The sequence below is a fragment of the Thermomyces dupontii genome, assembly GCF_041956625.1.
Source record: "Thermomyces dupontii strain NRRL 2155 unplaced genomic scaffold VTN31scaffold_8, whole genome shotgun sequence".
NCBI lineage: Eukaryota > Fungi > Ascomycota > Eurotiomycetes > Eurotiales > Trichocomaceae > Thermomyces > Thermomyces dupontii.
In genome coordinates, this window is record NW_027192314.1 from 273,929 (window position 1) to 289,744 (window position 15,816).

Sequence of the window (15,816 nt, forward strand, 5' to 3'; positions counted from 1 at the left end):
TCCTCTTCCCTTCTTGATTAGAAAGCTGAACGGCCCGGCTGGGCTCTAATGACTTTGAACATGTCTGTCCTCAATCCCGGAGAAGGTATGAGTACTTGACATCAAAACAATCCTGGGTATTGAGAGACGGAGTAGCCCTGGGGCTCCAGAGTGCAGTGAACCGAAAAGGCCCTGGTTTTAACAGGGCGCAAACAAAAAATATCAACTAAGCCGAATCGGCCATGAGGTTAGGGTTAGGGTTTACCAAGCCCTTGGTGACTCGAACAGCACCCTTGTGGACTTGACAGTTTGCACTCATTACTAACTCTAACCCTCTTTTACTCGATAGATTAGGTGGTCGACCGGCTATGAGGTGCGTCCCGAGCCCAAGTTGGAGCAGTGGTTCAAGGAGGCCGGGTTCGTGAACATCCATGTGGAGAAGTTTGTGCTTCCCTACGGCGTCTGGCCAAAGGATCCCCATCTTGTCAGCTTTTCCCTTTGCCCCCAACCAGTTAGTCAATAACACTCCAGTCCTGACCTCTTCGACAGAAGAAAGTTGGCGCCTGGAACCAGACCCAGGCCGAAGCGAACGGCTTCGAGGCGGTAGCCCTGGCCCCTCTGACGCGGTTCAAGCAGTGGAGGAAGGAGGAAGTCATTGTCCTTGCCAGTAAGGCCCGCGCCGACGGCCGGAACCGCGACATTCAGATGATGAACGACTTGTGAGTGTCCCCGTAGCTATTATCCGGCATTGCTATACACTAGACAACTAACCACAAATAACATCCGCAGCTATGTTGTCTACGACCAGCGTCCCGAGAACTGACGGACGATACTATGTATATTCCTGTCGTGCCTGGACAAGTTGTTCGTGTAGCCTCGGCGCCTCAGCCTCTTGCTCTCAAGGTTCGAGCCGTCCACGTTAACAGCAATGGAGGAACCCCAAACTGTACTGCAAATCTCCGTGGCTCTGTGGTTCGAAGCATCTAATGAGAGTGTGAGAAGTCATCCATCTAAAATGGTTCTAAGCAGTACATTAGTTAGGTATTCGTCCATTTCCTTTTCATTCCTGCAAGCCCTCTTTAGTATGCCCTCTTCCACATGACTGGAGCGCCAGCTCCGATTCAGAAAAACAAAGAGTTCCTCCGCAAACGGTGTTTCAAGTACAGTACGAGTAGCATAGTACTGAGTAAAAACCATGGCTTCCCCAGGGATCTTCGTCATCCCAGAGGTGATGTTCTGCTCCTTTACAGTTTGAGCTTCATGTGCACTTCATCATCGAATCAAGACATGCCTCATTTGTCTGTAGGGAGCTGCTGCTCAGCTATTCCTCTGCTCTCCCTTTATAGAGACCGCGCTGACTACCTAATCTTTGCCCAAAACGACAAGGCCCGGTTCGTTTCAGGGCATGCGCGCTACAGCCGCGCGTCACCAGTACTAGACATAGCTTTGCTCTTTTACCAAAGCCTTGCTCCAGATGAGCGAAATACAAGATAATATCTCTTGTGGCATGCTAGCTACCCTACTTTGACGCCGGGATGCCTCGTCGCAGTTATCCAGGCAGTGGGTAGGAAAGCAGCATAGCAAATGACCACCTCGCCCGCTGTCCTGCAACGATTGCAACGGCTTTGACACCCGCGTGAGATTATTATGACAACATTGCAGCATTTATTATGCAAGTCACAACTCCCTGACTGAATACAACTCTCCGCCCGACGCCAGCTCAAGGACCAGACCAGAATGAGCCAGAGGTTATGTCCACACCACCATCCAATCGCAAACTCCAGGGAAACAAGGATAAGGCTGATGCGATTAGCCAGGCTATGATATACAATAACAACATCTAAATCCCCATCATAGAGCAAGCAAGAGGCCCGCCCCTGCTGCTCCCGCGGCATATTGCATGAGATTCATCGTTGGGACAGCGCGAGCTGCGAGGTCCGTCGAAGCACTCGGCAAGGATCCAGTCCCCGTTGGGCCACCGATCCTTGGACCACCTTCAGCTGCATCTACGACGGAGGTCACCGCATCTTCGACTTCTGTAGCGCTGGGAACGCCCGATGATCCCTTCGTGATTTCCAGAATGTTGTCGTCTGAGGAGTTGAAGCGTGTCTGTGCCAGCGAAATCTCATTGTTCTCCAGATCGTATACGACATACGCACTGCGTAAGAACGTGTCTCCGAGCACGACGGAACCGTCTCCGGCCGGAGATATGCCGAGGATGCAGGTTGGGGTGCCGTCCTCTAAGGTCCCTGCGCCGACGTCCAAGACCATTTCGTCCATCGGGACAGAGATGGTCGGTTCGCTGAAGGTGAAGTTCATGCGGATGTCCTCACGGGCGAGATCACAAGGCACGACACCTATTCCGCTGGACGGAATGTAAGTCACATCTAGGTCCGCGTACAATCCCTCGACCACAGGGTCCGGCAGATATGTTAGGCTGCTCCCGGAGTCGAGCAGTGCGGCAGCGGGAAAAGAGCCTGAGTTGTTGTAGGTCTTGGTCTGCCCCGACGACGTAACCGTAAACCCAGTGAGTGCAATGTCAAACTGAGAATAGGTGCCATTCCGGGGGATGATAGGTAGGGTGTGTAGCTTGCCGTGGAATTTCCCAGTGTTGACGCCTCCAAAAAGAATCAATCCCGTGTTGGCATCTAGGTCGTTCAACCATAGGCTGTATGCCATTGTGTTGATCAAGCCATTCTCAACCATGGCCCGTGGCAGATTTGCATAGGGAGCGACGCGATATCGCAAGACCAGAGCTTCGTTGATAGGATAGCCGATTCCAAGTACTCCCTCTACAGACAAAGTCAATCCCGACTGCTTAGTGGGTGGAGTAACGGACGCACGTACCTGACGAGGTCGATGTATAGCCAACTCCAAACTGAAAATCTTCTATTGTGACGCCTCCAATGGACAGAGTATCCTTGACGTAATCTCCAGCAGCTTGGGAACCATCGACATAAGAGATCCTGAAGTTGGACGAGACATATTGGTAGGTCGAGGACGAATTGGCATCATATGTGCCAGAAGCACGACAGGCGTTGCGCCGCGAGCAGAGCTGCGAGTTGGGAGAGTTACACCACAAATCGCTGCTTCCCGTGTCGATGGTCAGTCTCAACGACTGCTTGGGAGTTCCGAGCGTGATGTTGCAAAAGTAAAGCGTTTCCTGTCGGAGTTAGCATTTTGCGTCTGCGTTGGGAGGGTAAATGGGGCGGACGTGCTTCGTTATCTAATGTTTGCTCGACAGTCTTGCTTCGTCTGCGGAGCCTGTCTCGCTCAATTGGATTCTCAACATGTTTTCGTTCGATGTCCAATGACAGAACGGCCGGTCTCTCTCTCTTTTGCAATGAAAGGCAACTGGCATAATCGAATGCTAACGCCAGTGACAATATGTGCAGGAGATACCGCATGCTTGCTTGTTCTTTCGGCTGCCTTAGCCTCTGTACATGCAACAAATAGAAGGGTTAATTCGTGCAAGTTATGTACAGGATCGCGGCAGGCGAACGTGGACATGGAAAAGAGCACATTCGAAATGATCGCTGCCCCTCAAGCAGCAGCGAAGAACCCGCTTCTGGAATCTCTGTCAAGTGGCGGCAGAAGAAGATGGAGCTTAGGGTCTCGACCGGGTTTATCGGTGTGGTTGAGTCCGTGACTCGTTGATCCAGAGACTACGGCGGGTCGTCATCAACGTGCGGTGGCGCCGTGCCAAAAGGACGGAGCAAGAGATCTTCTCGGTGCTGAGACGGATGGCGTTGTCGTCATCATAATGTCGGCTTTCCATCCGTACCCAATTTCGGATCAATGGGACGATCAAAATCACTACATAGCTTGTAGCTTGGAACAGTATGGCCATCCTGACTCTGCTTAATCGGACTTTTCCAAGCATCGCAGAGGGGCCTCAACCTGAATGACATACACCTCACAAGGAGCTATTTGGGTGTGTTTTGCGGTTCGGTATCAGCGGTGATCTTTGCTGCAGTGAGCATGGGGTAGTCGAGGCGGGTCCACGTAATCCCCTGTCTTGCGCCGCATGAGACGCATTCTGTATTGCGTGTTCATCTGGTCAATGCTTCTCCTGGCCCTCCATGGAATATAGAAAATACCATTGCCATAGGTGAATTGGGACTGTTGGGAGAGCTCGACTAACCTCGAGCGCCGCAGTATCTTTCGCAGAGAGACTTTCTGCCGAAGCTGAACTGGTTCCTGCTCACCGGAGCCCCGAGTCAGTCCAACGCGGCCGGATGAGAGGACACAGCTTGAAAGCTTTTCCCGCTGCTTACTAGTTAACTTTAACTACCAGCGTCTATCGTATCAATCTCATCGTAGGAAGAGTTCATCATCATAACAGTATGTTAAGAGAGTCTCTCATTTGGGGGCTACTATACAGCTGATTTCACAAACACACGCTACAACTGAGCGTGGGCCAGAGGACATACAGTAATTACATACCCACCGCCGATCGAACGGTCCGCATGGTAACATCTGCATTTGCGCGCGCTTTTGCAGCGCCTTGTTCAGCGACATCGTCGAGATAGTCTGTACCTTTTCCGACGATCTCGAAATACCGTTCTCGGATGCCGGCGAGCGCCTCACAGAGACTCTTGGCCACTTGTTCCTTGAGGGCCTTGATGCCGCCCGAGGAGTCGAAGTCCGAGGCGATCTCGGTGCACGATCGCCCATGCCGGTCGACATGGCTGAGGATCTCAATGAGATTCGATACTCCTGGTCGCTTCGCCGGGTCATAGCTTATACCCGGTTCGGAGTCGGTCAATGCTGCCTTGATCTTCGTTTGGATCTCCTCGGGAGAATCGGTGAGAAGAATCCGCGAACGTGGGTCTTTGTCAGTCTTGGACATTTTGCGGACTGGGTCACGCAGCGACATGACTCGTTTCGCGGGCGCTGTTCGAGTCAGACCTCGCATCCAGACAAGGGAAAGGGAATATACGTACAGATCAGAGGTTCTGGGGCCGGGAAAATCGGCCCATATAGATGATTGAAGCTGTTTGCCGTATACCTGGTGAACTCCAGGTGCTGCTTCTGATCCTCGCCAACGGGGACGTGGGTCGCTCTGCGCGGTGTTAATAGCAAAAGCACCATCATGATAGAACCCTGATCGCAGTGACGAACCGATGAACCAGAATATCAGCCGCTTGGAGAACAGGATACGAAAAGAGTCCTAGTCGCAATTTCGACTTGGCCTCTTCCAAGCTAGTAGTATCGGGCAGTTGGAGTTTACTCTACTTTATCGTCAACACTGCTCCGAGCCCGGGGGTTTTCAATCTGGGAGGACACTCAAGGAACGTACTTTCCATTGTGTCATACGCGAAAGGTAGCCCATGGAGGAAACGGTACTGATAATCCACATGAGTTCTGAATGCGCCGGGACCTACAAAATATCGTCAACTCCATGTCCGTAGACGAGAATCTTCTCTCCATAGGACGTGTAGCGTACGGCAGACTGGAAGAAGACAGTAGATCTATTCGGATCTAGCCCAATCGCCAGCAGCATCGCAAACGCCTCCCTTCTCCATTGCCGCAATTTCTCCGACTCTTGAGGCCCCGTCAATGCGTGCAGATCAACGATCGAGTAGATCAATTGCTCATCCGGCGCGGCATTGTCCTGTAACCGTACCCATTCTCGCAAAGCACCCAGATAATTCCCCAGATGAGGGATGCCAGTTGGTTGAATGCCGGAGAACGTGATCCGTGGGGGATTCGCAGGCGCCGTGGATAGGAGACGTGACGTGCATGAGCGGCAAATTCTCAAACGCGGTCTTTCAGTCGTCAATCGCGCGGTCGGGCGCTGCAGGCTGTGAGCCAGCCTAGTTGTCGTACTCCGCATGGTGACAATTCGCTGAGAAGCTTTTCTTGTCGGGTCAAGATCGGCCCTTGAATGCGAGAAGGTTCAGGCTGATCACGTGCCAGGGATATCGTAGCATCTGATGACGATCACTTCTCAGCCAATCAAGCTGGCCATTCTGCAGTCATCGTCTTGCTGGTTTCTCAGCTTTCCGAGCAGTCTACTAGTCTATATTGTATGTATGGTGGTGGTCTATTGAGTTTGCTCGATGGTTTTGCCAGACCATTGACGAAGCATAGTATTGACCGACCAATTTGAATTGCGTGCATCCAAGTCGCCCATATAGTACATGTACACACACAAACAAACATAATAGTACAGCAATTGACTGGTTTATTTGATCAACTTGACATCGTCTCGAACCGTACTCATAGGACCCTGCCCTCTCAAGAACTTCTCACTGTTGAGCAGCTCATCCATAGACTTCTTCGTCTTGGGATCCTTCCGTTGACCAAAGAGCGCAAAGTACGGCTCCAGGATCTTGTTGACGTTCTCTGCAGTGGCATCCATTTTCTTGGTGACATCTAGAAGCGAAGATTGTTAGCAACGCAGGAATCGTCCGAGGACAGCGAAGGGAAAACATACCAAGGCTGTCGAACTCCCACACATTGGCCTTCATACCAACACCGGGAAAAGCGTGTCGTCGCAAGAAAGCCAGCCATAGTTGCACCGATTCTGGATGACCATCCTTGATTTGGATCAGGCGACGCACCGTGATTCGCTCAAAGTTCTCCTGACTCTTCTTGTGCACGAAATTGCTCCGAGGAACTGTCCACCGCTCCACGATTCGGGGCAAAGGAACGGGGCCGGACGCTGGGAGTTTGAGGTAGTAGGCCGCGCGCATGGCAAAGTCGGCAAAGAACTCGAGCTCGCGGACGCTGTACGATCGCAACTGAAGGTCACAAACCGGTAGCCCGTATTCGGCCTTTCTTCGCAAGGGTCTGAGGTACAGAGCCTGGACGCTCCTTGGAAGCCGGAATTTCTGCGTCACATCCTCTAAACGTTGGGCCCTTCAGAAACGATCAGCATCATCTAAACATATCAGTGGAAGCACAGAATTGTAGTACCATGGTTTCGCGGTCCCATCGTTCTTCTGAGTATCCTGTGACGTGGTTGTAGTGCTAGCGTTGGACTCTGGCGTCGACTTGGAAGCATTGCGGGTGACTTCTGACGAAGGTTCCGCCTGGGAACTTGTGGATGGTTTAATACTGTCAGTCGAAGCGGGAGAGGCTCGTGAGGTCTGCGAGGTCTCGGCCTTCAACGATTGGGCAGATTCAGAGGGCGACGACTTCGCGGGAGACGCTGCATCCTCATTCGACGTCGCATATGGTCGTGAGAGAAGGGGAGCCTAGTCCGATCAGCAACAAACGTTGCGGGGATCTCACGTATCCGCGGATATACCTTCAATTGCTGTCGTAGGCTGAGCGCGGAGCGAAGGTAGAGTCTTGACAGCATGATGACATGCCACAAATGCCCCCGGAACCACCCAGCAATGACTTCGTTGCCGTGAACGTAGGAGTTGGTAGTCGACAAGAGATCCAAAAATTCTGCCCGGCGTGGTCTCACCGCCTGAGATGAGGTAATCATTCTGCCGCTTTTTCCCTTCCCCCGTATTAGGGTTAGGGTTCCCAGCCTTATCCGTCGAGTGAGACTGCTGAGGTTGAACAGAGTGGAATTCGATTTTGATCTCTCATCAGAGTACATACTGCTAAGAACCCAAGATTGAGCGGGCTTCTTGACTGCATAGCCAATTTTTGCGCAGGGCGGTGTAATGGCCATTTCTTAAATAGTTACTGCTCTGTATGTCCAAGATTTGCAGTGTAAGACGGTTTCATCGCGACTCGGAGCAAATCCCGCAAAGATTCTTGATCAAAAAAATCCTAACTTGACACAGCTGCATCTAGGTCTAGAAGTCCTAACGAAAGGAGTTTTGCCTTGACGAGCACCGCTTCCACGTCGGAACCATGGCGGATCAGCCCAATACGATCTTTGAGCGGGCAGAAGAGACTGCCCAGTTCCTCACCCAGCGCCTCGAAGACCCTTTGAGACACCCCAAAGTCGCCGTTGTGTGCGGTTCTGGACTCGGCGGGCTGGCTGAGGCCGTTCATGCAAGCCCTCGAGTGGAATTTGACTACGGATCCTTGCCTCACTTTGCTCGAACTACTGGTGTGTGTCCGCTTTGTGGGAAGCTGATTTGCATTCTACGATGATAGCTCACCAGCTTCCAGTCGAGGGCCATGCCGGAAAGTTGCTGTTTGGGATTCTGGGAGAGAAAACACCCGTGGTATTGATGGTTGGACGCATGCAGTAGGTTGGGTCTCTCACGATTCATCATTAGGTTCTCACAGAGCCCAATTCTATAGTTTCTACGAGGGCCATTCCATCGATCAAGTGACGTTTCCGGTGCGTGTGTTCAAACTACTAGGCGTGGACACCATCATTCGTACGTCGTGATGGGTTATCCCTTGCTGTTGGACTGTCGAATTCTCTTAACACGCGACAGTGACCAATGCCGCGGGCGGGTTGAATCCCGAGTACGAAGTCGGCGACATGATGATATTGAATGACGTAAATTCAATCCCCTCTCAAGCATTTAGACAGCTAGCTAACAGGTCTACCCTAGCACATCTTCCTAGCTGGACTCAGTGGCATGCATCCATTGCGTGGACCCAACGACGAGAGATTTGGCCTGCGATTTCCTCCGCTCTCGGACGCCTATGACTTGGACTTACGCCGGTCTGCCCATGTCGCATGGAACAGAATCAAGACTGGTGCCCGAAGGCTCCACGAAGGCGTCTACGCCTTTGCCGCCGGTCCCAGGTGAGTTGATCAACGCCGTGAAATCGTTTCTTGCCAGCAAAGGATCGCATGCTAACAGCGCGTGACTAGTTTCGAGACCCGCGCAGAGTGCCGCTTTCTGAGAAATCTTGGCGGAGACGTCGTGGGCATGTCGACGGTGCCCGAGATCATCGTGGCACGGCATTGTGGTATCCGAGTTCTGGCCTTTAGCCTCGTCACTAACAAGTGCGTCCTCACACCCGTTCCCCGAGGGGATGACAGGCTCCTGCAGACATCGACTGCCGATGAACTCGACACAATTTTGCAGGAAGGCAGAGCCAATCACGAAGAAGTACTGGAGGAGGGAAAGCTGGCAGCCAAGGATATGCAGGTAAGTCCGGCGCCCATCCGATGCGACGATGATGCTGATGATGTCGGAAGAACCTTGTCATCGAGACCATCAAGGATGTCTTCGAGCAAAGAGGGTGACAGCATCCCCACGCACATAGAACATGCACGTAGATAAAATAAATATGCCACAAGCTCATACTTTCCCTTTGCGACGTCGCTTTTCTCGGAGACTCTTGTAGTAGGCTTTCTTGCCGCTTGTCTTCTTCTTCTGGATCTCGGTGTACTTCTTCTTAAAGCGGCCAGTCTCTTTCTCGGCGGCGATGACTTCCTCGACAAAGTTCTTCTTCCGCTCCTTCTTGGGAATGCGGTTGTTGTATTCGGTTGGCCCTTGGATAATTGTGCCAATTTGCACATATTCCGGAACGTCTTTAGCTGAATTCTTCTTGTAATGCCTGCCGGGGTCCAGAACATTGCGCATCCGCAGAAGCTGCAGGTCTCTTTTCAACTCCTGCGTCATATGGGCCTTGGGGAGATTGAACCAATCGGCTCCAGCATCTTCAGATTTCTGTTAGAATGGTTGTTAGCACTGAAGGGGGAACAGAGCATGGAAAACAAGACGAATAGGGTCGTCCATAGTCAGCGTAACTATGAAAATAATGGGCTCTCATGATTTGCAGAGCAATCCAAAACGGATTGCACAGACTGCATCGAGTGTAAATCGGGAATGTTTTCATCACAAGACGAGAAAACAATTTGGTATACTCTTTTTGTCTTACCTTGGAAGAATTTTCGTCTACCAGGGGCCGAACAGTGCGGATTTCTTCGGCAAGCTTTTTCTCCTCCGAGCTGACGATTTTGAAAGGATCAACCACGGCTACTTCATTTTTCTCGCGAATGTATGCTTGAAGGCCGCGATTCGAAGGCAATTTTGGCACCCTGTCTTCAGTTAGTCGCCGTCGGATTTGAGTTCATCCATGCACACTGACTTTGGGGCAATTGAAGATGAATCTGTGGCAGCTGTCCGCAGCCGACTCTCGGCTTGCTCGAGCAGCTGCTGAATCTGCTCATCACTAAGGATTTCGTCCTCAGGCGCCTGTTGCAGTGACATACTGCGGTGGCCTGAATCAATTGATGCAGAGTTTTGAGAGGGAGACTCAAGCTGGTGAACTTTTGAGAGAAGGAAAAAAAGATCTTGGTGAATGGAAAACCGAGCTAACCTAAAATTGTATAGTGCATCCAGGGCAGGGCCTAGGCTTCTGCGGCGTTCCGCAGCGGCCCAACCACTGCAACCAACCACACGTCACATCGCATCGCGCGCTTCGAGTTGTTTTGTTATGCGTGCTGAGGCTATCGAGAATCGAAGCAAGGAATCACAGTTGGATTATTTTTGCAGAGAGACTTTGCGTGATATAGTTGCAGTTTGATCCGATTCCGACAACAGACCGGTGTGTCCATCTCATCTTGACTACCACGCGCCACGGCTGACTTGCGCCTCAGAGTCGGACGAGTTCTCGAATTCTTTCTTTTCGTTAGTCACTGCATCGCGTTAACTTGACAAACGCTTTCTCCATGGAACAATCCGGGCAGAGCGGGGGGCATGGACAACAGAATAGGCAGCCTCCCGTATACGATATCAGGAATGGAGGCCACTATGGTGTGTATCGGCTCCGGGCTGCCATCGATGGACGCTAACCATATGTCGTAGGTGCTGCCGCAGCTGTATGTTCTTGTTCTACCGTCGATTCTGGGTGACTAGGTTTGCTGACTAGTGAGAAGATGTCGGCGCAGGGCTATGCGCCTGTTCCAGAGCTGTATACCGGCACATGGTCGAACGTAAGTGCGGCTCGCGTTGCCAAGTGATGGGACTACTTCTGCAGATACTAACTCATCGCAGGTGAGTCAAGGACTGACAGGACAGGCGCGTGATATCTTGACGACGTATTGGCAACACGTTATCAATCATCTCGAGAACGACAATCACGACTATAAGATCCACCAACTCCCTCTGGCGCGAATCAAGAAGGTCATGAAAGCAGACCCGGAGGTGAAGATGATTTCTGCTGAAGCACCGATTCTCTTCGCAAAGGGATGTGATATTTTCATCACCGAGCTCACCATGCGGGCGTGGATCCATGCCGAGGATAATAAGCGACGAACCCTCCAGCGATCCGATATCGCCGCCGCCCTTTCCAAGTCGGACATGTTCGACTTCCTGATCGACATCGTTCCTCGTGAGGAAGCCACATCGCATACCAAGCGCTCTGCCCAGCCACCTACGACGACCGCTCCCGCTGCCACGCAGGGTCATATGCCGCAGGGACAGACTGGCGTGCAGCATCCACACCACATGCCCGGCCCCGAATATGGATCGATTCCGCAACACATGTCCCAGGAACAGGAGTATCGACCGCAGCCAAGCATGTACCCGGGAACGGTTCAATCGGAACCCGCCTATGGCCAGCCGCAGCCTCAGATGTTCGAGGGCATGTACACGTATCCTCACATTCCACCGCAGCAGGTAAGTAGACCAAGGGTAGAGAAGTGTAGGCAGTTGCTGCTGACACGTCAATTAGTGATCGATGGCAATGCTGCGTAGCAGTATCTTGTCTGCTCTCGGTCGGAATATGAGGAAGAACATGGCAATGATGTGATGTTCTGGGTGATCAGCTCATTCCATTCCTATCAAGGTGTTACGTGTCAACGATTGTTTGTTTGTCAATTCTGTCAGTTTGTAAGGAATTCAGAACCTTTATCGAAGAGCGTCCTCTGTAGTACGAGTACCTACGCCAACAACCGTATCCAAAAGGTACTTTCTCATGAACACCACAAGCCCAAAAATCATAGATACACAACACGGAGCAAACGAAATAACCAGAGCAAATCCATCGTAGACTAACGCAGGCATGACCAGGATTATTTCAACTACTGGACTTCATCCCAAATCTCGACGAAAACGCAGCAAACGTATCTTGTTTGGTTGCTGGACTCGGAGCATTTCTGGTCAACCTACAGGGAAAGGGTAAACCGTCAGCTAAGAAGATTGTCCCGCTAGGAGAAATGGAATAAACTCACTTCTCGAGCAAAATCGGCCCGTTCATGGCATCCACGCGGCCGTATTTCTTATTCCGGGTCGCGATGTCGTAGAACTCATCCGTGTTGTCGGACTGCAAGAGGTTGACGGTTTGCTGCAATTCGTCGAGGTTCTCGTGCAGGATAGGATTGTTGAGGCTGTCGACGAATTTGCTGAGATACTCGACGTCTTTGGCCAACGCCGCTACGCCGTTGGGGTTGATTTGTTTGACTTCGGGAGAAAGAGGGAGGGACTGCTCCTCGTTGGTATATTCTTCCTTCATAGGGGACAGGGAATCGCATTGCACATACCAGTATCATATTCGCGGCGTGGCTCAGCGCGTCAAAGTAGATGAGTTCCTTAATCTCCGTCGGCAGACCCAAGAGTGTCGAGTTCATGATGTTCGACAGGAACCGAGTCAACGTCTGCATGTAATTGCTAGGCTCGGTGGGAGGAGACGGCGCCATCCAATCGTACTCGGCTGTCTCGATCAGGTCGTCGATCTTTGAATTAACAACCTCAAAAATCCGCTTCTCGGCGGCTTTCTTGTTTTCGCGGAACTTGCGCGTTGCGTTCAAAGAAATGGGTCCAGTGGCCGATGATTGCGACCGTGCCGCGACGAGAAGGAGTTCCAGCTCCTGGCACGCTATTTCAAAGTGCTCCAGGTTTATAAGAATTTGGACAATCTGGCCCAGATATTGTGACCCGAGGCGCTGCACAAGTGCTTCGCAAACCTCGTTGGATAGAAGGTCATCCAGAGCCTGCTACTGTCAGAAGAGGTGAAATCGAGGAAGAGCTGGCAATGCTCACAGTTTTGAGGGTCTCGTCAACGACCTCCAAATGCGGGAAATCGTCGTTGGAGAAGAAGTAAATCTGGTTCATGAAGTTTCGAACATCGATACAACACAGAGGATACATCTGTGAGAACGGTAAGACACATGGAAACCTGCGCCTCATTAGCAGTGATTTGTAAGAGTGTAAACGAGAACACGTACGTTTGCTCATCTCGCGGCTTTTCCGGTGTGTACCAGGTGACGTTGATTACCTTGTCAAATTCCTCGACATTTTGAATTGGCATGGGCATGTAATCATCGGTTGACACGATCTGGTTAACTGTTAGCTATTGCACTGCATCCGAGCCAAGTGAATGTGGTGGTGACCTCTTGAAAGTCGTCCCTGAATCGCTTCTTCAACAGTTCAGCATATCTTCCGAACATTGTCAATAGGAGGTCGTCAAAGGCCGCGACTGGCAGGTTCCAAGTCTGTTCCGAAGGCGTCAGTTATTGAGACATCAACTCATTGGCGCAAGCACTGACGTCCATCGTCTGCGTGAAGAGGGCGACCAGGTTTTTGATCTTCAACAAACTTTCCGCATTGTCGACTTGGTAAAGCGCACTCGAGATGAGATTCACGGCTGTATGACACATGGAATCCCAGAGTTCCTCGACCTAGACCCATCCATGTCAGTTGCGGCAATATGCCGAGACCACAAAAACACATACATCCGCATTGGACCGTAGATCAGGAACCCTCTTCATCGTCGACCGCTCGATGATACCGAACCCCGCCATTTCCTCCAACAGGTTATGCAGACTAGCGCCGTCATCATCCACCAGGGTGATGGCCGAAGGCAGCAAGAGATCCTTCTGCTTACGCCGTGAAGTTGCATACGCCGCTCGGAACTTATCCATCTGCCCGAGTGACTGGTGAATATGAAGACACTCGAAGAGGGGTGTGAACTCGACTTGAAGGTCGTCATTCTGAAGCAAATCAAATTCCTCATGTTCGTCCGAGACCAGCTCGATTGCAGAGTTGATTTTGAACTGCCCGAGGTACGGGTGCCTCTGCGCCCGTTCCTTCAACCGTGTCTTCCGGAGATCCGTGTGGTACAGCGCAATCTCGCCCAGATATTGAGATACCTCGCGGATGCGATACAGCCACGTATTCAGGTCATCCATGACGGCCTCCGCAATGGCTCGCTGCGTCGCGGGTATGGAGCGTTGAATCATGTCTGCAATCTTGTATTGGGTAATGGCTTTAAGGTGAACGTTTTGCAGCTCGTCCAGCGCGCGCAGAGCTGCGTAGTGATTCTTTTTCGCGAGAAGGTCATGAACTTGATTAGTGAGCCGCAGCACTTCCAAGCAGTCCTGTAACGCCCGGAAGGTGTCGTCGAGATTCTGGCGATGGCTGCGCGACTCCACCAGCGCCCTCTTCTGCTCGGCCAGCTTCTCTGTGCTCGCTTGAATGGACTGATTCAAATCTAGAATCTCCGCGGTCAAGTTGACGGTGCCCTCGCGGACACGCAGCAGTTGGTTGACCGAGGAGACGAATTCCTGGTGATTGGTGTTGCAGATGTTCTCGATTTCAGCCTCCTTCGCGCTCGCGAACGACGACAGCGATCGCAGCAGCTGAGACGTCCGATTGCCATAGCTGTACTCGCGAATGGATGGAATCAGCTGGTCCAGATAGTCGGAATCGGAGGGGGCCATCACAATCTGCACGGAACGCCCTCGTCAGCTTGGGACATCGACGGCCGACGATCTGGTTGTCGCACCTGGTTCAAGATACTGGCAGATTCACTGCCCGGGGGCATGGCGGAGGGCATCTTGGGCAACGTCCCGCTGCCACAATTCCTGGCAGCTGTGGACTTTGGCACTGATGAGCGTGTCCCTGGCTGCCAGGGGCTCTCAACTGCCAGGCAGTATGATAACCAATGGTTATCGACGAGTACTACCGTCAGTAGTTGATGCCTGAGGCCACCAGCTCAGTTCACCATGACCGTCGAATTTGATTGGGCCGGCTTCGGAGGTTTATCGACCAACCCCAGGGATTTACAGCCCTAACTGAAGGTCTACTACTGAACCTCTCTCTCTTATCCCAAGTTTTCTTGAAATGAGAACCAAATTGATAAATTTTCTAAATGTACGTCCACTGCATTATAGCTTGAGGACAGACTCCTTGCCCAGGTGCTGTGGCATTATTGTTCCCTAAGAATTCCTGTGTGCCTCACTCCTCTGTTGCTCCTGACGGATGCAGCACCGTGAGAGACATTATGAGACATTCATTATCCATCCCTCTGCCTATACACTTCTGAGATTGGAGCGTTCTGAGGGCACTATTCACTCCCGATTCTTTGGTATCCATTGCTGCGTGTTCTGTCTCCTAGTCTAGACTCCCTGTAATCTGCGCTTTGTTCTCCCAACCTCGCCAGAGACGGGAATCCGTGAATTCGCTCTCATCCACCTTCCTCTAGTAGTATACCGGCACAGGTCGTACAGGAGTCCACTCCTTCCTCATGACCCATTCTGATCCTTTGCCCATCTGTTTAGGGAAGGAGCCAACGTCACTCCTGCCAAAAGTAGAGCTTCCTCTCTCTCCCCGCCTTAGAACCTTCTCCCGCTGAGAGAATTCCTTTCGCTTCTTCTTCTTCTTCTCCTTCCTCCTGTACCCGGCCAAAGTGGGCGCCTCTCCTGCAGTGCTCCCAGCAACGGCCCCAGGATCGGTGTTGCTAGGCCGAGCAACAACCATCATAAACACACCGTAGCCCATCAGATCAAACGCGGGTGGGAGTTGGCAAGTGAAGAGGTGCCAGAAGTTGTGAGACATTTCCACCTCCCGTTGCAGCTGGCAACCAGCTGGTAGACTGTCATAGGTCCAACGGCTGACATGTTGTTGAGCGTGCCCGCAGCTGGCCGGCTTCCTACTCTTTAAATTCCCTCCCCTCTTTTCTTCTTTTTCCTCTCGACACCATTGTCGAGGGCGTTCAATCCAGGGTTCGCTT

The 15,816-nt window shown here is 51.8% G+C and overlaps 7 protein-coding genes across 7 annotated transcripts; 2 read left to right on the plus strand and 5 right to left on the minus strand.

The window, feature by feature from the left end:
• Window positions 1–1,830: 1,830 nt before the first annotated feature.
• On the minus strand, window positions 1,831–3,386 carry VTN31DRAFT_6866 (uncharacterized protein; the record flags this gene model as incomplete). Its single annotated transcript, XM_069407523.1, has 3 exons — window positions 1,831–2,771; window positions 2,827–3,142; window positions 3,198–3,386. The coding sequence occupies 3 exons, from the start codon at window positions 3,384–3,386 to the stop codon at window positions 1,831–1,833; spliced, it is 1,446 nt and encodes a 481-aa protein (XP_069258169.1).
• Window positions 3,387–4,417: 1,031 nt separating this feature from the next.
• VTN31DRAFT_6867 (uncharacterized protein) lies at window positions 4,418–5,818 on the minus strand (the record flags this gene model as incomplete). The annotated part of the gene is made up of 5 exons (XM_069407524.1): window positions 4,418–4,875; window positions 4,926–5,044; window positions 5,104–5,213; window positions 5,282–5,362; window positions 5,429–5,818. The coding sequence occupies 5 exons, from the start codon at window positions 5,816–5,818 to the stop codon at window positions 4,418–4,420; spliced, it is 1,158 nt and encodes a 385-aa protein (XP_069258170.1).
• Window positions 5,819–6,169: 351 nt separating this feature from the next.
• VTN31DRAFT_6868 (mitochondrial 37S ribosomal protein uS10m) lies at window positions 6,170–7,291 on the minus strand (the record flags this gene model as incomplete). The annotated part of the gene is made up of 4 exons (XM_069407525.1): window positions 6,170–6,360; window positions 6,422–6,846; window positions 6,904–7,184; window positions 7,238–7,291. 4 exons carry the CDS (start codon window positions 7,289–7,291, stop codon window positions 6,170–6,172), a joined length of 951 nt encoding a protein of 316 aa, XP_069258171.1.
• A 509-nt stretch (window positions 7,292–7,800) lies between these two features.
• Window positions 7,801–9,140, plus strand: VTN31DRAFT_6869 (uncharacterized protein; the record flags this gene model as incomplete). The annotated part of the gene is made up of 6 exons (XM_069407526.1): window positions 7,801–8,002; window positions 8,065–8,143; window positions 8,200–8,279; window positions 8,340–8,404; window positions 8,460–8,656; window positions 8,726–9,140. 6 exons carry the CDS (start codon window positions 7,801–7,803, stop codon window positions 9,138–9,140), a joined length of 1,038 nt encoding a protein of 345 aa, XP_069258172.1.
• An 18-nt stretch (window positions 9,141–9,158) lies between these two features.
• VTN31DRAFT_6870 (uncharacterized protein) lies at window positions 9,159–10,073 on the minus strand (the record flags this gene model as incomplete). Its single annotated transcript, XM_069407528.1, has 3 exons — window positions 9,159–9,530; window positions 9,742–9,901; window positions 9,952–10,073. The coding sequence occupies 3 exons, from the start codon at window positions 10,071–10,073 to the stop codon at window positions 9,159–9,161; spliced, it is 654 nt and encodes a 217-aa protein (XP_069258173.1).
• A 461-nt stretch (window positions 10,074–10,534) lies between these two features.
• Window positions 10,535–11,541, plus strand: VTN31DRAFT_6871 (uncharacterized protein; the record flags this gene model as incomplete). The annotated part of the gene is made up of 5 exons (XM_069407529.1): window positions 10,535–10,619; window positions 10,671–10,684; window positions 10,742–10,798; window positions 10,860–11,483; window positions 11,539–11,541. 5 exons carry the CDS (start codon window positions 10,535–10,537, stop codon window positions 11,539–11,541), a joined length of 783 nt encoding a protein of 260 aa, XP_069258174.1.
• A 342-nt stretch (window positions 11,542–11,883) lies between these two features.
• On the minus strand, window positions 11,884–14,640 carry VTN31DRAFT_6872 (uncharacterized protein; the record flags this gene model as incomplete). Its single annotated transcript, XM_069407530.1, has 9 exons — window positions 11,884–11,971; window positions 12,038–12,288; window positions 12,347–12,796; window positions 12,846–12,981; window positions 13,031–13,140; window positions 13,196–13,297; window positions 13,352–13,483; window positions 13,538–14,530; window positions 14,590–14,640. 9 exons carry the CDS (start codon window positions 14,638–14,640, stop codon window positions 11,884–11,886), a joined length of 2,313 nt encoding a protein of 770 aa, XP_069258175.1.
• Between the last annotated feature and the right edge of the window lie 1,176 nt (window positions 14,641–15,816).